The sequence below is a fragment of the Toxorhynchites rutilus genome, chromosome 1 (genome assembly GCF_029784135.1).
Source record: "Toxorhynchites rutilus septentrionalis strain SRP chromosome 1, ASM2978413v1, whole genome shotgun sequence".
In the NCBI taxonomy this organism is placed as follows: domain Eukaryota; kingdom Metazoa; phylum Arthropoda; class Insecta; order Diptera; family Culicidae; genus Toxorhynchites; species Toxorhynchites rutilus.
In genome coordinates this window covers 75,871,783-75,895,514 of record NC_073744.1, presented here as the reverse complement: position 1 = coordinate 75,895,514, position 23,732 = coordinate 75,871,783, and the positions used below count along the sequence as shown (strand labels likewise).

Below are 23,732 nucleotides of genomic sequence, written 5' to 3'. Positions count from 1 at the left end.
TGAATCTCAAACGATTCCGACACACGACACACGCACACTGCACTGGCGTAGTGGTAACATTCATACCTCTCACGCTAAGGCTTTGTTCTCACTGCAGCGGGGCGTCAGCGTGGCTTGGGCGGGGCGTGTGACGCTTCCGATTTATCGTGTGTGTTCTTACCGATGTGTTCACACCAGGCTGACGTGTCGTGAGCGTGGGTTTGGCGTGTGTCTGGCGTGCAAACGAAAACACTTCACGCCGGCGATATTTGTACTTCACCGCCTCTCTCTATTGCATACGTTTGTTGTTTAATAGTGACATAATTCGAAATTGTTTGGTTTAATTTTTTACGTTTTTAACCCTCCGAGTTTTTAGCCGAATACGTCCAACGATGTTGGAATATTTAAAAATAAACCAATTTTCATTCATTCAAAAACACACATTGACAATTTTCATAAAACACGTCGAAGACACGCCGCTGGCACGGTGCAATGTGAGTGAAATAAAATAGCGTGGCAAGAAGTGAACACGCCCCGCTCGAGCCACGTTGAAGTCCCGCTGCAGTGAGAGCATGGCCTGAAGGTCACGAGTTCAATACTCACTTCCGACATTTTTCCAAAAAAAGTTGAAAGTCACTATAAAGGTGGCATTCCATCTGTTCAACATTCTACATGCTACAAGTTAATGGTAAACATTAATGGATGTGATACTTGCGCATTTTTTTATATTTTGTTTCCACCTCAGCCACTACACAGCAGTATGCGAACGCTCACTGCACCAACATATCTGTTGTGGTGTTATTGTTTTTATGATAAAATATTCTGTTTTTCCGTTATTGTGGTGAGTTATGATAATGTAGCATGTTGCATCCATTCAACATGCTACATGCTACAAGTCAATGTTTGATTGAATTCCACCTTAATACAGAAAAAAAGTTGCCTGAATCAGTTTTGCCAGCTTTCGGGGAAAGTGTTCGTCCACGATTCTTCACAGCTATCGTAGGTCGATTTTATCATATGCGACCTTGAAATTGACGAACATATGATGCGTCGTGCTGATACTCGCGGCACTTTTAGAGGATCTACCGCAGTGTAAAAACTTGGTCCGTCGTCGAACAACCGGGCCTTGAAATTGACGAACGTGTGATGCGACGTGCTGATACTCGCGGCATTTTCAGAGGACCTACCGCAGTGTAAAAACTTGGTCGGTCGTCGAACAACCGGACATGAAACCGGTCTGATAATTTCCCACAATGTATACAGATGAGCAATTTAGTCGGCGCTATCGGATGAGTCACAGATTGTACCTGAGAATAAAATCTGCAATGGAAAACAATGAATATTTTGTCCAACGGCCCGACGCAACTGGTAAAATAGGACTAAGGGCATCCGCACCAATGCGTTACTATTCAGGGTTTCTAGTCGCGAGTTTTAGCCGTTGTCAATTTATGAACTCTTCGATTTGCGCACCCGTCGTTGCTATCGCGGTTGCTATAGTATCAGTTCTTTTTCGCACCGCAGGTTGCTAAATACGATTGCTATTACTAGAAGAAATGACAAGTGTCAGTTGATTCTCTTTTCGTCGCGTTCATTTTTTGAAAGATGAATGTAATATGTAAACTTCCGAAATAATACTTCAGAGCAGAATCACAAAAAAACAACAAAAGACGAATAGAACCCACAACAGATGTTTGACATTTGTTGAAAATAGCAACACTTGGCTCGGTTGCTATCGCGTTGCCAAATTTGTTAACTCACTATTCGCCGAGAGGCAAATTACTATTTCCCACACCTGAAGCGCAACCACCAGTGGGGTTGCTGCGTTATGGTGACGGTTGTCAAAATGTCTGTATCAACGCATTGGTGCGGATGCCCTAATATGCCTCCAGAAATGCACTGCTGTAGAGGTGTGCAAATCAGCTCATCATGATGAACAGCTCTGATCATATCAGCTCATCTAAATGAGCTGTTCTTTATGAACAGCTCTTCAGCTCAGTTGTCAGAGCCGACTTTCAATTTGGGTCCCAAACTCGATAGCCACGAAGCCAGTTTGAAAATGTTAAAATTCAAATGAAATTTTTCACACCATATTATTAATTACTTGAAACACGTATTCCAGACTATTATTTACAACAGACTCGGCGAGTACAACATTTCCGACATTTTTACTGAGGCTTTACATTACAATAGAAAGTTTTCTTCAAAAAAAAAAATCTTATGAGATTTTTGCACCGCCTGCAAACAAAGTGTTTTTCATTGAAATTGAATACTCATTTGATACACAGAAGTTAATTTTCATTAATAATTTGAATTTTAAAAACGTGTTCATTCTGCCTGAGAGCCAATTATTATTTTTGGCGCCCCCTAAACTGGTAAACAAAGCTCAATGCCGTCAACGCGAATATAACAGTTGAAAAGACGAGGGACAAATGAAACTAAACTGATGTCTTAACACGAAGAGCGAGAGACGGTCAGTTCATTTGAATCTTACAGCTCACACACTCTCTTCAATTCTACAGCTCTTTTCTCTCCTTCATCATCATCAAAGTGAGCTGAAGAGCTGTTTGATTTTTTTTGCGAGCTGTTCCGCGTCAACTCACTTCAAAGAGTCGATTCTTCGGAACAGCTCATGAGCGGATGGCACATCTCTACACTGCTGCAAGTATTCAGCCACGCAAGGCACAATGCTTCATATTACGATGTGGTCCAATTTAAATCTCCTTTCGTCGCGTTAATTTTTTGGTAAATAAATGTAATATATACACTTCCGAAATAATACCTGAGAGCAAAATAAAAAAAACGAACACAAGGCGAATGAAACCCACAACGGATGTTTGACGTTTGTTGAAAATAGCAATAATTGGCTCGGTTGCTATCGCGTTTGGTAACTCACTTATTCATCGAGGGGCAGATTACTATTTCCCACACCTAAACCGCAACCACCCACATTCCGTTTTGCCTGCCAAGATCGGGTCGATGAAATGTCAACAATCGACCTCAAATGCTGCCACCTTGCAATCGAGCTATCGACCTTTCATATGCATTCATCGAACAACTTGACGCCACTTTTTCGCCAACATGTGCAAGGCGTCGACCTGCTTGCAGCGCTGCTTGCTGCTTGTTTGTATTGGTTTGTTATTGAAAATGAAAAGGAAATACATTGATCGATTTTAATCATTTTATTGAAAAAAAATAATAAAAATCCATGTATAATAAAAATAAGGTATATAATGGAATCGGTGCATCCGGGTTGTCTGGATTGACGATTCAAATCCGACTGAGTACATTGATGAATACCTCCTTGCCCTTGATGACACAGATATGTGGCTGAGAAGGATTCTTCAATGTGCGTGAAGCACGGGATCTCCGATGGGGAAAATTGCTCGAAATACTATCGATGGCCAGGTCCTGCTGCGGTTGCTGTTGATGCTGTTCCCCGGAATAGCACCCTGGACTTAAAGGATACTGCTGCGGGAAAGCTGACGCTGTTGGCTGGTGTGACAGAAGTGGAAATAAGCAATGTGGTGATAAGGGAAATCATCTTTCTCATTCGCCGATTGATTGAGTCGGATGTATTCATAGCTGAAACAAAATAAAATGATTAGTAAGTGAAAAGCAGAAATGAATTCCCTACTCACCAGTTGTATGATCCGGATAAAAATGCGAACATTAAAATATCATGCGAATACGTTCGCTTACCTCGCCTATTTTCATTCTACTATACAACGGAATCAGTGCATTCGGGTTCCTCCGGGGTGGTAATTCAGCTGAGCAAGTTGATAAATACCTCCTTGTCGTTGAGTTTTCGTGTCTGAAGAGGATTTTTGAATGTGCGCGAAGCACGGAACCTCTAATGGGGAAAGTTCTTCGCAATACCATACCATGGTCAAATTCTGCTGCTGCTGCTGTTGATGCTGTCCCCCGGCATTGCCAACAGGGGTTGGAGGTTACTGATGCAGGAAAACGGATGTTGTTGGCTGCTGTGATAGAAGTGGAAATCCGCACTGTGGTGATGGGAGAAATCATCTTTCTCACTTACCGATTGATGGAAGCAAACGAGTCGAATGTATTCATAGCTGATAAGACAAGATAAAATAATTAATAATTAAAAAGCCGAAATATATTTCATACTCACCAGTTGTATGATCCATTTGTTTTTGTTTGAGATGACAATTTAGCGGAGTGGAAAAAGAACCACCAGTGATGCCATTTGGTTTGTTTAATTATTCAGTATTTTCGACTAACGAACTATCCGCGTTGACGATATTGGGGAATAGGCATGACAGTATGGATTTGCAGAAGGAATGAATACACTTTTAAAATGAAAATTATGAATGAACATGATTTTTCCTTAATCAAATTAGTACTCTATGTAAGTGAAAATCACTATTGCCTGCAAGTGGTGAAAAAACGTCATAAAAAATATGTTTTGAGATAATTTTATATTATAATGATAAGTTTTTTTTGAGAATATCTGAACGTCTATAGAAAATAATTCAAATTAGGGTCATGACAACGTTCTTTAAGTAGAAAAATTATGCCAAGAAAAAAATTTCATACAAATTTTAGCAAATATAAACTGATTCGGGCCGACTAATATGATAGAGAATAGTTTGCCTCATACAAACTAATGCCGTATCCAGATGTCGATACCTAATCGTCGTCATCGTGAATAGGTAACAGCGTTACGGTCGTTGTTAGGTCGATGTTTTTTTCGTCGATTGGATTGTGGGCACCAATGGGGTTGCTGCGTTATGGTGAGGGTTGTCAAAAAATCTGTAACAACCAAGGTACGTTTATGAGAAGGTATCCTGGACTCGAAGTGTGTCCGACACGATTCACTTATACACTCTCAACTATGACATCTTAGCTTTGGTGGAAAGCAGCGATCGCAAAGCAATTAATAACAAGTGTTTTTTTTTGTTGCGAATAATACGTGTTTTGCTACTTTTCATTTGAAAATACGTCAATAATACGTGAGATAGATGAGTTAGTGAACCATTAAAGTTAAAATAATGGATCTAGTACCCAGGATGTGTTGTTTCTGTGTTGCTTTTTAAAGTGGTATTTTTACCGCGGCTGCGGAGGAATATATATATATATATATATATATATATATATATATATATATATATATATATATATATATATATTACGGATATATATATATATATATATATATATATATATATATATATATAATATTTCTATATTTAGATAACTCTATGTCTCGATATGTGGCACCCGGATGCGTGAGCGTTCGGTCATTGATACCCGGGCTCGAGTCCAACTCGAATTATGAAAACATATCCCACAAATTATCATTCCATCGATCCCTAAGGGATGTGACTATTCGGAAGAAATAGCTTCGATTCTCTGGACAGGACCTAAACAGCAATACTAAAAACATGTACATTTGCTCGCTTCACTTCAGTTCAGATTGTTTCATTCATATCGATTGGATTGGCTTGGAAGTACAATATCGTCGAAAACTAATACAAACAGGTAAATTTGAACAAATCCATATTATAGTTACAATTATTACACACAACTGTTTATTTTTAGCTGTTCCTACTGTCAGAAAGGCCAACGATTCTCATGCATCGGGAAATCTAAACCGTAAGGCTCGTCGAAAGGTCTTGATTGACAACAAGCAAAAGTTGAGTCGACTAAAAACATCCGTAACATCCGCAGAATCGGCCCGGTTTTCTAATGGGAGGAAACATTACTATCCAAAGAGGATGGCACTAACGTTCCAGTGGAACTTTTTCCTTCTCAACGTAGCATTACTTGCGTCAGTTTTATTAGTAGTTGGTTGAGATTTCTCTGCCGAATAACACGCCTTGAATGTACTCTGGAGTGGCAAGCTCTAGAATACGCGTGACCACAGTGCAAGCCGGAAGAATTTTCTTTGACTTTCTTTGAATTTTCTATCCACCTTCAATTGACCTTTCAACCAACTTACCAAAAACCGAACCAGCCAAAATATTAAAAATAAAACTAATAAAATTTAAGATAAATGAATAAATAAATAAATCAAAACTAATCCAGAAACTTTCTTTAAATCGTCTCTTTTTTTTCAAATTAACCCTTTCCCGTACATCATCGAGTCTCACTCGTGGGTACTTGAATAACATAGGGCGCTAGAAAGCTCAGCAGGCTAGTGGAATCACTTGATATGTGACATATTAATTAATACGGGAAGGGGGTAATCGTTAGGATGACGTTAAACTTATAACCCTAATCTATCCTACTCGTATAATCGTTTTCCCTACTATGGGGGGGGGGGGATTTGTGTGCACACAGTTTGTTTTTAGGGTACTCACGAATCGATGACGTTGCAGCTACGGTGATGAAACGATGGAGCAGCCTGATGTTTGCTGAAGCGCTCACACACCGTTCCTTTCACCGACGTGAGTTCTTTGGGAATCTCGCTGGCGTTGGCAGACTTTTGCCTTGACTGAGGCAGCCACGGTGGAGTATTGCCGGTTGTAGCGTCCGGCAGCCATGGGACCGAGCTTCCTTTCCGATGACCAACGCACGCCAGAATGGTCTATAGTAGTACGCAACTACGAGGCGATAGGCCACTCCGGGGATTCGACCGATGCACCGACTTCAAATTGCGGATTGGGATGTGATCCGGACGCGGAGTTACAAGGCTATATATATATATATATATATATATATATATATATATATATATATATATATATATATATAAATATATATATATATATATATATATATATATATATATATATATATATATATATATATGCTGCAACCGTATTCGTTGTAGAATTTTTCTACAATAATCCTATTCACAAAGAAAATTAAAGTTGCACAAAAACCCTATTGTCTATTTCAATACACTTCTATTGTTTGTTGGTTTCACACAAACTCACGATTTTTTTAATATTTAAAAAAAAACTTCGAGAATTTCTGAAATAGAAATTTCTAATTAAATTACAAAACTTTACTTGGCTAAATGATGTCTCACCAAAACAACTATTGAAATTTAACACTCAAATAATCAACTGATTCGCTCGGCGGCTCAGAAGGAAAAGATCGAGTCGGTTTTGCTTCGTGAATTCGAAAATTATCTAATATTCTAGAATGTTATTTCCTGTACTTTTTCCTTACTGCTTCTGGTTTCACGAATATGGTTCGTGACCTAATTTCCGCCGAGTCATATTTAAAATATGAAGTATTCATCGATTAGTTATATAAGTCTGATTCCATATAGGTTGTCCAATACTAGGCGTCAAGTCTATTTAAATCTATTTGAAACGACTATGCTCGTTTCACAGTTCATGTTTCTCTTTAACGCTGATGTCAGCATTAATTTTCCGTCTGTGTTTTTTCAAAATTCTATGAACTTGTCGAAAGTTCTTCCGATGTCACTACTTGCGTATAAGGAACATCCGTAAGAACATTTGATTCCGACCTGAACAGATATCTAATTTTTTATGTTGAACGAACAACTTTGACTTTTGTGAAGATTAGCGTTACGTAACATAAGGGGGGGAGAGGGTTCAAAAACCGCATTTTTAGCTTTACGTAATTTGTGCACGACGTCTTATTTTCAGTTCTAGTAGTGTTATGATTCGATGAATTCTAATAATATTCGGTATTCCTAGTCCTATCTCCCACACTATCGTGGCGCTAACATCAATTCAGACCACTACCTATTTGACCATCAATATGGTAGGATGATCAATATGGATATTGATAGGTTCTGACGTCGATGATATCCGAGACGTGCCGACCATCGAAATGTGGTCAATTTGTTTCTATTTGCTGAGGTGATCTCCAGGTGTAACGGTATTGTAGGCTGTGCTAGCTAGATGGGGGCTGTGGACATTCATAATGCTGATGTTGAAAAAGCGCCCTCATCCTCAGTCTGCACATTCTTTCGTTGATCGTCCACGTACAGCTCCCCCATCACGATGAAAGCTGTACCCAGCTCGTGTGTGTTGCCGCAGCTCTGGTAGATGGTAAACCCAACTTGAAACGATCGCACCATCGAAACTTTCCAGCATACCTCCTGCAGCGTTTCGATGTTGAAATTGCGGGCTTTCAATGTTTTCGAAGGAATTCGGGTTCGGGAAAGTTGAGAGACTTGCAGTTCCATGTTCTGAGTTTCCAATCTCTAGTCCATGTTCTTTGCGTGAGTCCAATCCGATTGTCCTGTCTCGAATATTCACTATGGCTACTCGTACCCCAGTCGGCACCGTGGGGAGGTAGGGATAGGAGTAACTGGACAGGAAGCTAAGGGCCATGAATGGGGTCTATTTTATGCCTGCAAGTAGGCGAAGTATCGATGGTACGCCCAGTCCAGTCGTTTACCAACCTAGAGGTAACTTACTGTATTGAAGAAAAAAAAACATCGGGTAATAATTTTCATTCAAACTATTTGTAATTTGAATTGAATAAACACGTTTGATGATAAATTACAACAAAATTGAATTTTGAGGACCTGAAGTGTAGATTTCCGTCAATAATTTACAATAATGGAAAATATTGATCATTATTGACATCCGAGCACACCATTTCCACAACTATTCAATATCACCGGATTACCCTCCTTTTTGTAGCTACCGCGTATGGTTGGATGAAGTTGAGATTGAATTACATATTTTCAAATGATCGTGTGAAACGATTTTGGCAGCGAACGACCGCGCCGCAAGCGTTTCTTTTCACTCGTTGCAAATAGTTTCTTGCGGTTTGTGTTCTGAGGTGCAATAAAACGTAAAAATTAACCGATAGGTCTAGCTTCCATTCGGCTGGACAGAAACGTGACCCAGCAATGGCTCATAACTATATTGTGACCGCCCAGAAGCCGACGGCGGTCACAGCTTGCGTGACCGGTAAGTTTCAATCGGTATAGCACCGGATTTGCTTTTTTCCATCATGACGGTACCTAGGAAAAAATGGAGCCCTCTTTTCCACTGTGAAAACTTGCTAGGTGTTTTTCTTTGCGTAATAATTTTCTAGGTTAGAGTGAAATCTAATGTTGTATATGTTTTGCTTTGGTCCAAAATTAGTAGGGTTCGTTATTAAATTCCAAAACCAGTGGACTGTCGAAGAAAATACAATACAATGTTTATTTTATTTACTTGTGTGTTCTGTTCTTCCTTACAGGAAATTTTACGTCGACTTCCGACTTAAACTTGATAGTGGCGAAGAGCACCCGTTTGGAAATATATCTTGTAACACCTGAAGGATTGCGACCCATCAAAGAGGTTGGCATAAATGGTAAAATAGCGGTGATGAAGCTCTTTCGCCCAGCGGTATGTATTCTAATTGGTGTGAGGAGATAGTGTTCACTCATCAATGGCAATAGTCAATTGATTTCGCCATGATTTAATAACAAACACTCAATATTTGATTTTCTTACCTTAAATCAAGTTATTCTTTATTCCTTATTCTCTTTTATTCAGGAGGCTCAAAAAGATCTTATTTTTATCCTGACTCATCGGTACAATGCGATGATATTGGAGTGTGCCGTTCAGGGTGATGACATCGAAATCATTACGAAAGCTCACGGCAATGTAGCTGATAGAGTTGGTAAACCAGCCGAAACAGGAATACTGGCCGTGATCGATCCGAAGGCACGTGTCATCGGTATGCGACTGTACGAAGGATTGTTTAAGATCATACCGTTGGACAGAGATACTCACGAACTGAAGGCAACTAGTTTGCGGATGGAGGAAATGCATGTACAGGATGTTGAATTCTTGTATGGCACACAGCACCCGACACTTATTGTTATTCACCAAGATCTGAACGGACGGCACATCAAAACACACGAAATAAATTTGAAGGATAAGGACTTTCTTAAGATCGCCTGGAAACAAGATAACGTCGAGACAGAAGCAACGATGTTGATCCCGGTGCCAACTCCACTCGGGGGAGCAATTGTTATTGGGCAAGAATCGGTAGTTTACCACGATGGCGATAGCTATGTGGCGGTTGCGCCGGCTGTAATAAAACAAAGCACAATCAATTGCTACGCCAGGGTTGACAGCAAGGGATTCCGATATCTACTCGGTAAGTTGAAATGCGTAAAAGGAACAAGCAAAACTTACAATATTCAAACAATTGTTACCATTATTCACTTCTAGGTAATATGATTGGTCATCTGTTCATGATGTTTTTGGAGACGGAAGAAAACTCTAAGGGACTGCTAAGTGTCAAAGATATCAAGGTAGAACTGTTAGGCGAGATAACGATTCCCGAATGTATAACATACCTGGATAACGGTGTGCTTTTCATCGGATCTCGCCATGGAGACTCACAGCTGATAAAACTGAATACAACTGCTGGCGACAACGGGGCGTACGTAACGGTGATGGAAACATTTACTAACTTGGCTCCGATTATCGACATGTGCATCGTCGACCTTGAACGGCAAGGCCAGGGCCAGATGATCACTTGTTCGGGAAGCTATAAAGAGGGTTCGCTTCGTATCATACGCAATGGTATTGGCATTCAAGAGCACGCCTGTATTGATCTGCCCGGTATTAAGGGAATGTGGGCACTACGAGTGGGCATCGACGACAGTCCTTTCGATAATACATTGGTCCTTTCATTCGTGGGCCATACTCGCATTTTGACATTGTCGGGGGAAGAAGTAGAAGAAACCGAAATTCCCGGTTTCCTGAGTGATCAGCAGACATTTTACTGTGCGAATGTTGATTATGGACAAATTATTCAGGTTACTCCAATGACAGCACGATTGATCCAATGTGACAACAAATCGATGATATGTGAATGGAAACCGCCGGATGATAAGCGCATTGGTGTGGTCGCGTGCAATTCATGCCAGCTTGTGTGTGCAACTGCATGCGACATTTATTACATCGAAATTGAAGCAGGCAAGTTGGTGCACAAGAGGTATGAAACGGCCAATTGCACATGTTCACAACAATAACTTTCTTTTCCCTCAGCACTGTCACACTGGATTATGAGGTAGCATGTCTGGACATCTCACCCTTGGACGAAAGCTCCAGCCGTTCGGAACTGGTTGCAGTAGGCTTGTGGACCGATATCTCTGCTTGCATCCTTCGTATACCTAACCTTGAATTTGTCCACACTGAGAAACTCGGAGGAGGTATGATTGTGGGGAACATTAGGCGCCGTGCACAAATTACGTAACGCTAAAAATGCAATTTTTGATGGTACTAAAATCTATTGTTTTGTTCTCGCCCAGTTCAGTAGCTTCTATTACTATATTTTCAACACCTAGATAGATATTTTCAGATATTTTCTAAATCTCCAAAGTCTGGTTCTAGAACATCAGATTTGATGTATCATTCTACTCAAGAAAGCACGAGGGCAGTCCGATAAGTACTTAGCCTGCAAAAAAAAAAACAAAAATCTGCAAAGTAGGCCTCCTCATTCGGCTCAAATTTTTGCCCGGCGAGTGACTTTTTCAAGTTTGGAAACAAAAAAATGTCGCACGGTGTCAAATCTGGAGAATACGGTGGGTGGGGCAGCAGTTCGTAGTGCAATTCGACCAATTTGGCCGTGGCGACGGCGGAATTTCCATTTTTCTAAAATCACGCCCGCTTCCACACACGGTCAAAACAAAACTAGGATTCCGATTCGGCTGAAATTTTGACAGTAATCGTTTACGAGAATGTACTACACGATAAGTAATTTCTCTTGCGATACTGACACTATCGGGCGATGAGGCTAAGTACTTATCGGTCCGCTCTCGTAAGACAAAGTGTTCTGGTGTCCGAATTAATCTGATTGAATTCAGGTATTTCAGTTTGTTTTGTTCAATTCAACAATCAATAGCAAAACGTAGCTCAAAAAACAGTAAAATTAGATTTCGGTCGTAGTTGAATCTCTCTAGGTTATGTTCAAAGACGGATTCCAATAAGAGCCGGTAATTCAGCATTTTCAATGGTTCGAACTTCAATATTTCCTGAACTGATTTGATCCCTACTTCTCGCTTTGAACTGTGCCTTTTCAATTCATTTGAAAAATAAACTTTGAAAGGAATTGAATTTTCACGACAGTATGAGTGCACTTTTGGAATTTACATTCTCTGTGCTTTAATAAGAAAAAGATAAATGATGTAATTTATTTATTATAACGCTATGTGAATAAAATAGTGGAGATGGGAAAAATATGATTAACCTCTAGCCACTATTGCAACGTTGTTTTAAATAATCTGTAAATTCTGCATGAAACAAAAAAATATAATCTGTATCTACAGATTATTGGTTTAAAAAGTCGGTATCTGTGAAACCCATTACAACACGTACTTTATCATTTTGGCTCAGGAAACACACCTCTTTCGGTCCCAAATTGCTAGCTGCTCAAGCATATAAAGGCGCGTGAATTTATCTAGGAATAAAAATGGAATTTTGTTACGTAACGATCACTTTTACTCCCCTCCCCCCTATGTCACATTAAGTAACGAAGTGTTGACCCCCTTCCTCCCCACGCGTTATGTTATTTGTGCACGACGCCTTACGGGAAAAATGGATTTATTGCATTTTTTTTTTCATTTTAGAGATCATTCCTCGTTCTATTCTGATGGCTTGCTTTGAAGGTATCTCTTATTTATTGTGTGCGCTAGGAGACGGTTCAATGTTTTACTTCGTCATGGAGAAAAATACGAACAGATTGACGGACCAAAAAAAAGTTACACTTGGAACCCAGCCGACTATTCTGAAAACGTTCCGGTCACTTTCGACGACAAACGTGTTCGCCTGTTCGGATCGCCCAACCGTTATTTACAGCTCCAACCACAAGCTGGTTTTCTCGAATGTCAACCTGAAGGAAGTGAATCATATGTGCTCACTTAATGCCGAAGCGTACCAGGACAGTTTGGCTCTTGCTACCAAAAATTCGGTTATTCTTGGTACAATTGATGAGATTCAAAAGCTGCACATTCGAACGGTACCGCTGGGTGAGTCACCACGTCGCATTGCATACCAGGAAGCTTCGCAAACGTTTGGTGTAATAACGGTGCGAATGGACCTTCAGGACTCGAGTGGTCTGACTCCTTCGAGACAGAGCGCGTCAACTCAGACGACAAATGTAACTTCCTCGAGCAACATGGGCCTCCTTAAGCCAGGAGCCAGCAATGCCGAGTTTGGCCAAGAAGTAGAAATTCACAATCTACTTATCATCGATCAGAATACGTTCGAGGTGCTGCATGCACATCAATTCATGCAAACGGAGTATGCTATGTCACTGATTTCAGCGAAGTTGGGTAACGATCCGAATACTTATTACATCGTCGGCACAGCACTGGTTAACCCAGAGGAACCGGAACCCAAAGTAGGACGGATAATCATCTATCACTACGCGGATGGAGCCCTCACTCAAGTTAGCGAGAAGGAAATCAAGGGCGCGTGCTATTCCCTCGTTGAGTTCAACGGCCGAGTATTGGCTAGCATCAATTCAACCGTGCGATTGTATGAGTGGACTGATGATAAGGATTTGCGACTTGAATGTAGCCATTTCAATAACGTGTTGGCATTATACTGCAAAACCAAGGGTAAACTAAATTAATTCAATCGATTGTCTTATTCAGAGTAACGTTCTTTTTGAACAGGCGACTTCATTTTGGTGGGTGATTTGATGCGATCTATCACGCTGCTGCAGTACAAGCAAATGGAAGGTAGTTTTGAAGAGATCGCTCGCGACTATCAACCAAATTGGATGACGGCAGTAGAAATATTAGATGACGATGCCTTCCTCGGGGCGGATAACAGCAACAATCTATTTGTTTGCCTAAAAGATGGGTAAGTAGGGTTTCCGTAGCCCTGTTCAGCATACGAACATTTTTTGTATTTATTTGAAGGGCCGCAACAACGGACGACGAACGACAGCAAATGCCAGAGGTTGCTCAGTTCCATCTCGGTGATATGGTGAATGTATTTCGCCACGGTTCGCTCGTGATGCAAAACATTGGTGAGCGAACGACGCCGACAACGGGTTGTGTGCTATTTGGCACGGTTAGCGGTGCAATTGGTCTGGTCACACAAATACCACCCGATTATTATGAATTTCTTCGGAAGTTACAGGAAAGTTTGACTGACACAATCAAATCTGTCGGCAAGATTGATTATTCGTACTGGCGTAGTTTCCATACCGAAATGAAAACGGAACGTTGCGAGGGATTTATTGATGGAGATCTCGTGGAAAGTTTTCTGGATTTAAGTCGGGAAAAAATGCACGAAGCTGCATTGGGATTACAGATCGACGTGGATGGAACTAAGAAGGAAGCCGCCGTAGATGATATAATCAAGATTGTAGAAGACCTAACACGGATACATTAGGATGTCCAGTTTTGATTATTATTATTGAATCGATGCTATCAGTTGTTTTCTGACACAAATGCTGGCAGAACGAGAAGTTACACACTTTTCCAAAAAAAGTTGATTAATAAATCAGCTCATTAAGAGAGATGTTTGGCTGGACGAACAATAGAACCAGATCGAGCTAAGCTCACTACTCGCGAAACATAAGTTCATGTTTGTTGGATAATAAAGAAACTCCAGTGAACGTATTGTTTACTACAAAGTTTGTAAAACATCTCATTATTTCTATTCGAATAGCATACACGGCGGATTTCTCCAAACTATTGAAAAGTTTTATCAAAACTTTTTTTTATATATTATTACTTTTTGAATAAGAAATGTGGAATATTCAGGTGTAATGGGGCAAGCGTGAGGAGGATGTGGATCGAGGCTGCGTTATTTGTTATTTTTTTAAATTCCTTCATTCGTTACGGGTGGGGGGCTTCATGGTTCTTAGTTTATAATTCATATTTTTAGAATCTTTCATAACCAAAAATCAGTTAGTAAGTAATGTACCGTAACAGTTGCATTATTTGAATCAGTACTTATTTTTTGTACATCAAATACTGAATTTGACACTAGAAGGCTGTCCACATGCCACATGTACAGAAAAAGCACGATGTTAGACACCCTCTCCTCCTCTCTGGACAAGCGTGGGTATTTTCTATACGCCTCTCCCTGTTGCCCACGTGGACATTTCTCGCGTAACTTTTGAAAACGACCTGTCGATCAATATAGATTCTCTTCATTGACCTTCTCTTTCGATAATCACGGCCTTTCAGACAGATTTGGAGCCAATTTTGCCATATAGTTTGATAAACGAGGTATTCTTTTACACTCCTGATCCTCGAACGCACCAGGAAATGCTTTCATCGATGAGTCATTAACGAAAGAGAATATCGATGAAGAGAATCGTTCAATGTAGATAGGTCGGTTTCAAAAGTTACGCGAGATTTGTCCGCTTCTTGGAAACATTCGGGGAAAAAATTGTATTGCACCTAAATTCCATTTTAAGTTCGTTTCTATTATCTATTCTATGAAGTTTTTTGTATCGCTGTTTAGTTAGAAACATCACTTGTGAATATAATCTTGAACATTTTCTTTCATAAATCAACGTAAGCGGGCTGAGCTGGTTTAGTTCGCAAGTTGAAATGTTGTTTAAGTTTGCGATTGAAATGGAGTGAGTATATAGTGTAGGATATGATAACATTTATAAGGCTGGTCATTTGAAATTTATTGTTTTGTTCAGGCGCGTAACACTCAAAAAAACAAAAATGCCAGTTTCTAATCCGTAGGTCGTTGTAGTTCGAAGCCTATCCAAATAACCTATTCAGAGTGATTTCGATCAAACTGCGACAAGTTGTAGGAAGTACCTCGTTCCAAACAGAGGATACTTCTCGTTCAAGCTTTTAAAATCTCTCACATTGCTTGTCAACTACTACATGGGCTGAAAAGTACCGGAATTTTGAATGAAAACAATCGTTTTTTAGGCAAAGCTGTATTTATTCCTCAACATAGATTCCTGTAGCCGTGATCCTGATCTACTGCCTCATCTATACCTGTTCTTCAGAAACGCCGATGTCAACGTTTAATGATGTTTCCTTCGTTGTGTCCCTGTTTCATATCCCTCCTATCCGATCTATAAACTTTTACTTAGTCGCGGCAATACATACACACACTCTTTACAGATACACGGGCCAAAGGTTGTGCAGTCCACTGATCATTCAACAAGAGCCAAAGGTTGTACCGCTCATGACAACTCTACACGAGCTGATGATTGCGCCGGTTAGTGACCATTCTATCCTGGATTCCTCGAGTCAAGAAGACGCATCACGCTAGATATGGGGTACATCCCAATAGGAAGTATCCCGTGTCGGGCACAGGTACAGAGCATTGGAGACAGCAACATCACAATTACGAAAACACTTGTAATACTAACCTCGAGCCAACCGCGAGTTATCGGTTACATATTACTAACATAGTTATAAGGCAAACATTGTCGAAATATTGAACTCCCGGCCCCGTCAGGTTGACGCCATATGAGCCTTAATAAAAATATGTACGGGAACACCTAGCAATTGCTGGGCCAAGTTTGGAGAATATGGTGGGTGAGCAACCAATTGGAATCGTAATTGGTCCAACTTAGCTATCCCTTTTGAAGACGTATGCGACGGTGCGATGTCGTGACAGTATGGAACTTTTTTCTTCGCCATATAGAAATTCACCGTCATATTTCAGATTATATAGGGTTGGGGAAAAAGAAATGTCATATTTCTGATCGAAATTTGACGCTTTATTTAACATACTTAAAATTATCCAATTTAAGTCAAATATGTGCCGTTTTGTTCGCAAACCTGTTGCCATTTAGAAGGCAACTTCATTATCCCCCCCTCCTTATTTGCAAAAAACTCAGACAGCCAGTTTCGCAAGCCTCTTTTGAGGCCAACTTAGTATCACCAAGAGCGTTTTGCATGGACCGGAAGAGATGATAATCACTTGGAGCCAGGTCCGGACTATACGGTGGGTGCAATAGAACATCCCATCCGAGCTCCCGTAGCTTCTGGCGGGTCATCAAAGATGTGTGAGGCCGAGCGTTGTCCTGGTGGAAAACAACACCATTCCTATTGATCATTTCTGGCGGCTTCTGGTCAATCGTCTGCTTCAAACGGTCAAGCTGCTCACAGTAGACAACCGAGTTGAGGCTCATAGTGGATGATTACCACATTACCCACCAAACACACAGCAAAACCTTCCTGGCTGTCAATCCGGGCTTGGCGATGGTTTGGGCCGGCTCACCGCGCTTCCACCACGACTTTTTTCGCTTTAGGTTGTCGTACGTGATCCACTTTTCATCACCAGTCACCATCTTCTTCAAAAATAGGTCGAGTTCGTTCCGTTTCAGCAGTGCATCGCGGACGTTGATTCGTTGATACATCTAGCTTTTTTTGGAATCCAATCTTCTGCAAATGGTTCCAAACGGTTTTATGGTCTATACCCAGTTCCTGGCCAATCGAGCGAGTGCTCACATGCCGGTTTACTTGGACGATTTCAACGATTTTATCGGTTTCCACAACGATTGGCCTACCAGTACGGGGTGTATCTTCGACAGCCACTACACCAGAACGAAATCGATCAAACCAATGCTGTGCTGTGCGAATCGTTACAGTATCGGGTCCATAAACTACGCGAATTTTTTCGGCCGCCTTCGTTGCAGTTTTACCTCGCAGGTAGTACAAACGTAAAATATGGCGAATTTCTTGCTTGGTGGACTCCATCTTTGACGCGCTATAACTTGAGACTGAAAAGGACAATCACAACACTGTTAACACGACACATGTAGCACAGATTTAAATAGCCGTATAGTATGACCTGATGCAATAAGTACAACACAAGATATGTTTAAGTCTTGCCATATATTGACAATATACGACATTTTTTCCCCCAACTTAATATTTAATTTCAATGAAGAAGAAAATCAATGATAGGAATACCTCTCCAGATGTACGACATTGTAGACATGAAAGAATTTGTTTTGCGTGTTCCATTTTCACAAAACTATGGGAGTTCACAAAATAAAGAAACGAAGCGATTTTTACATCAAGAACGGAAGCTGATTCGAAACCTAAGAAAACTATGTCGGGTATTTTTAATATTAAAACATTCTAACATGCGTTGGTGGCAACTCCATCCTGCTGGAATGTATGATCCCATAAAAACAATGATAATGAATCGATCGCTCCCAGTTCATGTGCCCTTCTCTCAAAATATACATTTCAGCAAAGAAGTTCAACTATACGAAAACATATAGATGTTCAGCACAATCAGACAGCTCAATCCTTTTTGTCGATTAATACGAATGAATTTGTTGAAAATGCAGAATAGTTTTCATATATTGTTGAACACAGGTGTGAATAGTTTTTTTTTTTAATATTCACTCTACGTGTCCATGTGGATATTGTCTATGCCCACTCCCCCCTAACCAGCGTGGACATTTACGTCAGTTACCACTAAGCCAACCAGTACCAGCTTCCCATCAACGATATCATCAATCCATCCAGCACCTGCTCTTCACCAGAACCAAAACAACAACAGGGGATCACCACATTTCACCGAGGACAACATTGGCACATTCCATTCCCACGGCCACGGTTGTTCGTATAAATCAGAACCCAAACACCATATGGTCATATGGTAATCAATGTCATAACCCAAACACCATATGGTGATCAATAAATAATTTCTTGCTATAAAAGCTATAGCATAGATAAGGTAATTAAGTTAGTTCTAGTTCAGATCTTATAAGTGACAGTAATGTAAAGTGTAGGATTAGAAGCATAATAAATATTTTTTTATGTGAAAATAGTAATAAAATCGTTAATTGGCGCCCGAATAGGGACATCGCGAGTGTAAAAAGTAGGAAGATTCACCACGTCAGAGTGTTGTGACAATCCGAAAAATCCAGGATTCTAACCGCTACAAAGCAGCCGTGTGGATAGGCTCCATTAGTAGCATTGCAAACAGGAGAAAGCCGCCACACCGGAAGGAATTTGGGCACTGCGGTGGTTCCCGACCCGAGGAGTCCAACTGTCAGAAGTTTAGGACCAAGCATCAAGACGATCAAGACGAGGACCATAACCTCGCGCTTTCACTGGTAGAAGCTGAAAGTAATGTTTATTTTTATGTGAGTATTATTTTATTATTATTATTGTGAATCATTGTGAAGTGATAATAAATAAAAATAATTTCAAGAAGTGTCTATAGTGCTTTTTTTATTGTTCACTTGACTTTATATTTTTTTGAAAAAAATAAATAAATACCAAAAGTGTTATATATAAAGATATTCATTTTTCTATAGTGGTTGAAAATTATTAAAAAATAAAAATAAATACTCTAATCCAAAGTTTTAATAAATTAGCTATTAAAAATAAAAATAAAATATAATAATACATTATATTACATAATACTAAATATTTTATTTCAGGTAAGATTTAACATTTATCCATTATCAATATTTTTTTAAATGGATGATAAAGAATTGAATGAGTTTTTAGAATTTTTAGACGTGGTTGAAAGTGGTAAAGCTCCGGAACCTTTTGCTTCATTAAAAGTAAAATATACACCAGGCCCAAAAACATGGGAAGAACTTATTGAAAGGATCAAAAATTTGCCTGGGGACGATCCAATTACATGGTTACCCTTAGAAGGAAAATAATTAAAATAAAATCTAATTTCTTTTGTACATGTTAATTTAGCAACATGTGTAAAATTGCTATTATGACATGATAAACGACATAAAGGCAGCACTAAACCTTTCGATCACCACCACCACAATTTGCATATACCAATCAAAGATAAATATTCCAGCGGAAAATTAATTAAACCTTTAAAAATTTTAGTTGATACAGGTTCAAATAAAAATTTTATTCATCCCAAATTTTCAAAAGTTTCTCATCCTGTTGAAAAACCTTTTTTTGTTTCATCCGTTGGAGGAGACATAAAAATTGAAAAATATTCTAGAGGCAAAATTTTCTCTCCTTATTCTGATGTGAATGTGAAATTTTTCCATATGGAAGCTTTAAAAACATTTGATGCAATAATTGGCCACGATACTCTCAAAGAAGTTCAAGCTGTTGGGTGTGTCACAACGAACAATTAATTATCAATTCAAAATATGTTATTCCACTTTTGCAACACAAGATACAAGCAATAAACAAGATACAAATTCGTGATGAACACTTAGATCATCATGAAAAAGAAAAAATGTATGAACTATTAGAACAATATCAAGATTTGTTTCAACCACCGAATGAAAAATTAACATATACAACTAAGATAAAAGCTGATATCAGAACTACTGAAAATACTCCTATCTACTCGAAATCCTATCCTTATCCACAATCATTAAAGAATGAAGTTTGTAAACAAATTGATAAAATGTTGCATGATGGTATTATTCGACTATCACGTTCACCTTATAATTCTCCTGTTTGGGATATAATCATATTTGGTGAAACTTTAGAAGAACAGATAAAAAATTTAAAAATTATACTTGAAACACTAAAATGCGCAAATTTTAAGATTCAACCAGATAAATCTGAAGTAGAATTTCTTGGATTTATTGTATCTCAAAATGGATTAAAACCCATTAAAAAAAAGGTTGAAAGTATTCAAAAATATCCAGAACCTTGTAATCTTAAAGAATTACGAGCATTTCTTGGATTATCCTGATACTATAGAAGATTCATCAAAAATTATGCAAAAATTGCTAAACCATTAACAAAATTCTTAAAAAAAGAAAAAGGACACAAACAAATTTCAAGGAACGAATCCAAAAATTTCCAAATCGTATTAGATGATGAAGGAAAAAAAGCATTTAATTTATTGAAGAAAATTTTATCGTCTGAAGATGTTTTAGCATTTCCAGATTTTGAAAAACCATTTTTCTTAACAACCGATGCTTCTAATAAAGCAATTGGTGCTGTGTTATCCCAAAAATTTCACGATGGCGAAAGACCCATTACCTTTATTTCAAAAACTCTTTCCAACACAGAAGAAAATTATGCAACTAATGAGAAAGAGATGCTTGCTATAGTGTGGGCATTGCAAACTCTTTGAAATTTTATTTATGGTCATAAAATAATAATATATACTGACCACCAACCTTTAACTTTTACAATTTCCCCCAAAAACAACAATGCAAAACTCAAAAGATGGAAAGCTTTCATTGAAGAACACGATCATGAAATTTGTTACAAACCAGGCAAATCAAACATTGTGGCAGATGCTTTGTCACGTATCCAAATAAATTCAATGACTGCAACCCAACATTCAGCTAATGATGATGACAATTCCTACATTCCCTCAGTTGAAGCACCAGTAAATGTTTTTAAAAATCAGTTAATATTCAAAATTGATAATAGATCCAGTTATGGTTTAGTTTTTCCTTTTGAAAATTCAGTAGAAAGACATATTTTTATTGAACCAAGATTCACAATAGAATATCTTACAGATAAACTTAAAACTTTTTTTAATCCGAAAATAATAAATGGAATTTATACAAGTGAACCAATAATGGCCACTATACAAGAGATTTATCGAGAGACCTTTAACCCGAGATTAATCAAAGCACGATTTTCTCAATTAAAAGTCCAAGATTTAAACGACAGAGAAAAACAGTTAGAGGAAATTAAAAAAGTTCACGATTTCGCTCACAGACAAGCCAGAGAAAATACCGAACAATTACTAAAAAAACGTTTCTTTCCAAAAATGAGAAAAACCACGGAAGAATTTGTAAGCAATTGTGAAATTTGTAAAACCGAAAAATACCAAAGAAACCCACAAAAATTTGTACCATTCAAGACTCCAATTCCTAGACAAACCGGAGAAATTATACATGCGGATATATTTATACATGATCAAAACAATATGTTCCTCACAACCATTGATAAATTTTCTAAATATTTGAAGTATAGGTCTATCGAATCAAAATCACTATTACACATAGAAGAAGCCCTACTTGATCTTGTTCATGAATGGAATATTCTCAAAATAATTGTTTTGGACAATGAAAATTCATTTAACTCTAATGTAATAGAACAAAGACTAAGAAGTTTAAATATTGAAATTTTCAAAACTCCAATTATTAGATCTGAAACCAACGGACAAATTGAAAGAAGTCATTTCACTTTAAGAGAAATTTCAAGATGCATAAAGAAACAAAATCCAGATGTAAACATTCCCCAGTTAATAACATCAACTGTTTATAGATATAATAACTCCATACACACCTTTGCCAAAAACACCCCACACAATATTTATATTGGAGAAACAAACAAAAATGTAAGTATGGATCAAATAACAGAAAGAAAAAGAAAAAGCCATGAAAAAATTATAACATTATACAACAAAAAGAATGATAGTATTGAAGATAAGCAATATCCAACTTTCGAACCAGGATCTTTTGTCTTTGAAAAAACAAATGAAATCTCTAAACGAAAAAGTAAATATAAAAAAAATACAAGTTAAAGAGGATTTCGATACCTATATTATAGATATGAATATGCTTTGTGTATCATCCCAACAATTAAAGAAAAAAATCAAATCCACGATTTAAATAAAAACCCTATAGCAATCATACCTTTGGGTAAAGCAAAAATAAAAATGGGATATGTAAGAATTATACAACCAGTGGACATACTCCATATACATAATATAATTGTCAACTTTGATAATATAGTAAAGAACAACAGTTATAACAATCAACTTTATAGATTATTAGCTAACAAAAATAATTTGTTATATCAAACATATTCAAAACTTATACCACACGAACACTGTACCAATCGATGGGATAATATAGGACGAGTTATCAAATGGATTGCCGGTACACCTGACGCCGACGATTTGCAGATCATCAACAGAACTATGAACGAATTAATAACAAACAACAACCAACAAATTCTATTCAACGAAGCCCTCAACACCAGAGTTACTCATCTGAACCACATCATAAATGAATTACAACAGCTAGACTTCAAATCCAAACAGCAGCATGTGATTGAAATAAATCTCCTTACCATTATTCTAAACATCGACGCCATACAACATCAACTCGAAATTCTCGAAGATGCCATCTTACTCGCCAAAAAAGGTATTCCCAGCAGCCAATTTTTCTCCATGAAAGATTTTTCAAAAATCAAAATATTCCTGAAGCATCATCAAATTCCAGTTACAACTTTTGAAGATTTATTGACAAAATCAATTGCCCAGATTGCCGTAAACGAAACACATGTGATATACATGTTAAAAATACCGCAAATTTCAAAAGAAATTTATGACTACGAATATATAAATCCGTTAATTAAAAACCAAAGGAGGATTTATATTGAATCGAATTATTTCATCGCTAATGAATCTCACATTTTTGAGATTACAAATCAATGCACAGAGGACCTTAATTATTATTTGTGCGACTCAGATTCCATCAAATCAACGAATTCATGCATCAATAAATTGATCCAACTGCAACACGCAAACTGCACTTACGAAAAAGTACATACTTCTGGAATAATAAAAAAAATAAATGACGCCACTATACTTCTGGATCATGTGAATCTCACATTGAAAACCAACTGCAACAATAATAGGCAGATTTTGGAAGTTTCATATTTAATACAGTTTGAACAATGTGAACTGGATTTGGGCAACCACCATTTCTCAAATTATATTATGAAACTAAACAACAAATCATATCGTCCAACAACTGGAGTACTAGCACTCGAAAAGGATATCATCGTAAAACCTACCCAAGAATATCTCAGTAATTTAACATTAAAACACAGGCAATTGATTTAACATGTTTACCTAGAGAATAATTCTCTAAAATGGAGAATAACAATATTTGGAACCATCAGCATCATCACA

At 38.2% G+C, this 23,732-nt stretch overlaps 1 protein-coding gene and 1 long non-coding RNA gene across 2 annotated transcripts; one reads left to right on the top strand and one right to left on the bottom strand.

Moving 5' to 3' along the window:
- Positions 1-3,143: 3,143 nt before the first annotated feature.
- Positions 3,144-4,343, bottom strand: LOC129762083 (uncharacterized). Its single transcript, XR_008740532.1, has 3 exons — positions 4,115-4,343; positions 3,618-4,055; positions 3,144-3,561 (listed from the first exon to the last, which is right to left on the bottom strand). It is a non-coding gene; the product is annotated as an uncharacterized LOC129762083 (long non-coding RNA).
- Positions 4,344-8,648: 4,305 nt separating this feature from the next.
- LOC129762416 (DNA damage-binding protein 1) lies at positions 8,649-14,532 on the top strand. Its single transcript, XM_055760649.1, has 8 exons — positions 8,649-8,849; positions 9,124-9,272; positions 9,423-10,032; positions 10,107-10,878; positions 10,932-11,095; positions 12,512-13,504; positions 13,562-13,751; positions 13,811-14,532. Exons 1-8 carry the CDS (start codon positions 8,789-8,791, stop codon positions 14,286-14,288), a joined length of 3,417 nt encoding a protein of 1,138 aa, XP_055616624.1. The 5' UTR covers positions 8,649-8,788; the 3' UTR covers positions 14,289-14,532.
- The last annotated feature ends 9,200 nt before the right edge of the window (positions 14,533-23,732 follow it).